Source organism: Quercus robur, chromosome 2, assembly GCF_932294415.1.
Source record: "Quercus robur chromosome 2, dhQueRobu3.1, whole genome shotgun sequence".
NCBI classification, from domain to species: Eukaryota; Viridiplantae; Streptophyta; class Magnoliopsida; order Fagales; family Fagaceae; genus Quercus; species Quercus robur.
In genome coordinates this window covers 57,686,736-57,691,538 of record NC_065535.1, presented here as the reverse complement: position 1 = coordinate 57,691,538, position 4,803 = coordinate 57,686,736, and the positions used below count along the sequence as shown (strand labels likewise).

Below are 4,803 nucleotides of genomic sequence, written 5' to 3'. Positions count from 1 at the left end.
TTCAAGTCAATACTACGTCAACACTCCGTTAGTTCACTTAGGACAAACTAACAGATATAGATAGAATAATGAAAAGTAGAACATTTTGTAAAGTTTAGAGAAAAATAAAAAATAAAAAAAAACTTTTGTGAAAGTTTAGAGATGAAAATAATATTTTACCTAAAAACATATATTTTTTAGTTTTAGCTAACCATTTTTTCTTTTCATCCACTCTAATTCCTTATTATAAGCTCTATTTTATTCAAATATTATTTCTAACTTCATTTTTTGTTATTGCTTTCTCAAAAAATTCAACTTTTCTTTAACACAATCACCAAGACAAAAACAATAAACAAATATTTTTAAAAAAAATCATTTACAGTCAATAAACAACGTTTAAAGAATGAATAGTACTCTCAAAACCAAATTAAAAAAATTACACTTTATCACTCTAAATTATACCATCAATTACACTTTATCACTTTAAATTATACCATCAATTACACTTTGCAAAAAATAATATATAGTATAATTTATGATGGTAAAATATCCCACTAAAAATGCAGCTGTAACTAAAACCTATCTTTAGAGAAAAGTAGGTTAAGGCTAATATGAGTGGATTTTGGGAGTTTCTCATTTTAGTTACCCGTATTCAATCACTGTAATCACTCTTAGAATCTTGCTAAAGGAAAGCAATCAACTAAACGGTCTATTCAATCGACTAACTGAAGACTAATGGCCATTAGGAATTTTATAAAGGACAAAACGGTCTACCTGATTTTGACTCAAAGTAAGCCTTTAATGGTAAGTTTACTGTTGACAATTCACATAAATAAAAAATAAAAGAAAACTGGAGTCAAGAATGGCTCACAACTCCACAATTGTGTATTATTTTGCTGGAACACTCCACCACACGAGAATCAAAACAGGAATTTTTTGATAAATAAGAAACGAAATTAATGATTAACTATAATTCAAAATTCGAAATCTTCCAAAAAATAAAAGTAGAACGCATTAAAAGTCCTTGTACCCAATATTGGCAATAATAAGCAACAACTACAAAACTCAGATACTCAAAAGTACAGCGCGGATTACTAGTTCATTAGAGTAATAACCATGAAGCTTTACGCCACAGGAAGGACCTCAATATCAGTCGCCACTGCAGGCGACCGGTAATGATCCTCCTCCTTTGGAGTGTGGATTGTGACCAGATCAGGTAAGGGAGTTTTGGGGCCCATCTTGCCATGTGGATCCCAATCAAGCATTATCTTGACCTTGATACCTAGAACACCCTGTATGCCAAATAGATATTTGATAAAAATCAGACTCATAAAAAGTTATGCTAGTTTATTTGGAACATTTGGCCAATGAGAACGATCTAATAAAAGCAACTCAGACTGAAAAGTCAATCTAACCTGTCTCAGAAGAACATGTCTAACAGCAGAGTCAATATATTCATTGACTGGCTGACCAGAAGAAATCATATATCCATCCTTGAACTTCATGGCCTTTGCACGTTGTGCCCTAAGCTTTCCACTAACAATCACCTGTTAAACGTACCAATTAACATTAAATCCAATTCCAAACAGATCAATAAAAGCCAGAACGATAAGAGTTTGAAGCTGCCTACAAACCTCACATCCCTTTGCCCCACTTTCCATGACAAATCTCAGTACACCATAGCAAGCCCTAAATGAGAATTACATGTATCAAGTTAGTGCAGCTTTAAAGTATAAATAACACAAATGAAGTCAATAGATGAAGTAGAATAGAAAAAAACTAAACCTATAATTCAAAAGGTACACTATTCTTAATTGAGTTTGTACTTGAACCAAAAATCACAAGCATGATCTCACATGCAATTCACAACATCAGAGAAGCGTTAACTAAAGCACAGAAGCTATTTCTATGTTCAAAATCTTGGGATGGACCACCATTTTACCTTATTTATAACCACCACTAGTTTCATAATTTTAAATCCTGTGATGGAGAAAATAAAACAGTAACCAACAAGTCAATGGTATTGATTTCTTCTAGAAGCTCCTTGTAACCATACCATAGATCGAATTCGGGTGTTAAAAGAAAGAGAGATCCTTTTTTCTTTGGGAAGGAGGGGTGCATTGACCAAAAAAAATACAGCAAGGGCACTGAAGAAATAAACTTGGACAAATAGGAAATAATGTAGCAATTCCAAGCATACAAATCTAAGCAAGTTTCTTGTCATTGTTTGAACAGCCAGAGTTGCAACTTTAATGTAGTCATCTTCCGACACAAAGATGGTATAGAATTATTACCTATTTGCTTTATAGATGACTGACCATATGGTACAAGAATGGCCAAGTACAGAAAAAATGACCAAAACAAAATACAGCTAGGGCACTGAAAAAATAAACTTGCACAAATGGGAAATATATATATAGTGATTCCAAGCATACAAATCTAAGCAAGTTTCTTGTCATTGTTTGAACTGCCTGAGTCACAACTTTATTGTAGTCATCTTCCGACACAAAGATGGGTATGGAATTATTACCTATTTGCTTTATAGATGACTGACCATATGGTACAAAAATGACTAAGGTCAGAAAAATGGAAAATAAAAACTACAAGACTGCCGAAGGGCATATGGTTTTCATAATGCAAATGAAAACCCAATTCCAGAGAAGTTATGAAATAAGGAGAGAAAAGAAGAATTGACAATAATGTGCCCTTCCCAAGGTTACTGCATGAAAACCAGAGCACTTCACGAGGATGATGGCATAAAGGGTACTCGAGTAATATTAGTATAGTCATCTTCCGACACAAAATTGGTATGGAAACACCAATCTGCTTTGTAGATGACATAAAAACTTGGACCAAAGTCCAAGTGACATAAACCAGATTTTTCAAAAACCAGGCCGTGTCAATTCAAATGCACAAACCCCCCCAAAGACTTTCTCAATTTGTCTATCCAGAACAAACAAGGATTCCTATTCAACAATCAATACAGAAATATAAGACCAATTTTGTGGTAGTGCAATAAAAACAACACAGGATCAGGATCCAGTTAAACCTAGTGTAACTCTCGATAATGTTACAACATCCAATAATTTTGAATTGGATTAGTTTTTTGATAAAAACTCCATTAGATTATATATATGTATGAGGCTCATTTACCAATGCTTCACTAGCTCAACAATGCAAATTATTCAATCAACCAATAACACACTAAACAATATTACTTTTGAAAATCCAGATTTACAACCTAATATCCACATTACAATCCTATACACCACTATATTGATATCCTCAATTCAACACAACTAACAAATCATAGCGAATCCATATAAGCATTATTCTCATAAGTCATTTCATATACAAAACATCAAAGACAAAAACAAAAACAAAAACAAAATATATAAATGATTGAAGCATATACCTCCTAACAGCGAGACCTCCGAGAAGCTTGTATCGGAGAGACTCGGCTTGAGCAATAGCGCAAAGACCTCTGTTGTTGACCTTCTCAGCGTAAAGCTCCACGCTGTTCTCTGGAAACTTGAACCTTTTCTGCACCACCGAGGTCAGCTCTCTGATCCTCCTTCCCTTCTCACCTACAATAAACAATCAATTCAAAATAATACAAATTAGCCAATCACAAACCCTAGAAAAATCAACACACTGAGATCACAAATCACGGAATCGAAACCAACCGAGAACGTTCTGTGTTCGTGTGGCTCTGATGATGATCTCGGTTCGCATCGGCGTAACCCTAACCTCGACGCCGGAATAACCGTCCTCAGCGAGCTCACGAGTCAGGACCTCGTTCAGCTCGGCGTAGAAAACTCCGTCAGCTACGAACTGTAACAAATACAAATAAACAAAAGCTTGAAATGAGAAACGACTGGTTCTGCTAGGTTCGCATTTCTGTTTTCTCGGGAAACAAACGAAGAGTTAAGGAAAGAGGAGGATCTGACCTTTCGCTTCTTGCTCATCTGAGTCGCCATTTTCGAAGGAAGAGGAGTAGGGATCTGAGGTCTGAGCTTGAGGTGGCTTGTGCTCTGTCGATTCGAAAACCCTAGGGTTTTTTCTGAGGTGGAGAAGAGGGATTATATGTATGGGAGGGCAAGGGAATCTGACGGTGGATATGGAATTAGGGTTTTCGCTTCAACGGATGGGATTTGTTTTTTCTTTTACGGCTCTGTTTGGTGAAGGGTTGTGTTTTGTCGAGTGTAATACTTTTTTTTTTTTTGGTTAATAGGCATAATATTAAACAACAAAAGAAGTTACAAACAAGCCACAGAGACCAAAGTAGAGGCTACATGCCTATAACTGTACAGACCATTTCTATCAAATACAAGTAAACCATCTAATTCATTAGAGGGGGAAACATCAAAAATAACAAAATCCTCCCTCATGTAGCACCCATTCTTAGCCAAGTAATACTAATAAGTAATAACGACCTCTTGTCATAACGCATATCAAGTTATTAACAATTTAACACTTGCTTTCCATCATGCTTTGTGATGAATTTCGTTACAAAAGGTCCTTGACAAATGGCTCAAAAAAAAAGGTCCTTGACAAAGAGGCCAATATAAATTTATGACAAAAATACAAATAAAACCTTTGTCTATTGTCATTTGGTCCCATAAATTCTATTTTTGTTATTTTGGTTTTTTAAATTCTTATTTGCTAGTGGGTTCCAGTTAGCTTAACTAGTAAAGTTTATAATGGTTAAGTATGAAATATGGGTTTCAATCCCCATCTACACCAAAAACTAATTGGTGTCTTGGTTTAATAATAAAGAGTTATCTTCAAGAATAGATGTCGTAAGTTAAAAATATCTCAAAA

The 4,803-nt window shown here is 34.7% G+C and overlaps 1 protein-coding gene across 1 annotated transcript; it reads right to left on the bottom strand.

Moving 5' to 3' along the window:
- Positions 1-895: 895 nt before the first annotated feature.
- On the bottom strand, positions 896-4,094 carry LOC126714151 (40S ribosomal protein S3-3-like). The gene is made up of 6 exons (XM_050414163.1): positions 3,930-4,094; positions 3,666-3,813; positions 3,395-3,566; positions 1,614-1,668; positions 1,395-1,526; positions 896-1,271 (listed from the first exon to the last, which is right to left on the bottom strand). Exons 1-6 carry the CDS (start codon positions 3,957-3,959, stop codon positions 1,104-1,106), a joined length of 705 nt encoding a protein of 234 aa, XP_050270120.1. The 5' UTR covers positions 3,960-4,094; the 3' UTR covers positions 896-1,103.
- Between the last annotated feature and the right edge of the window lie 709 nt (positions 4,095-4,803).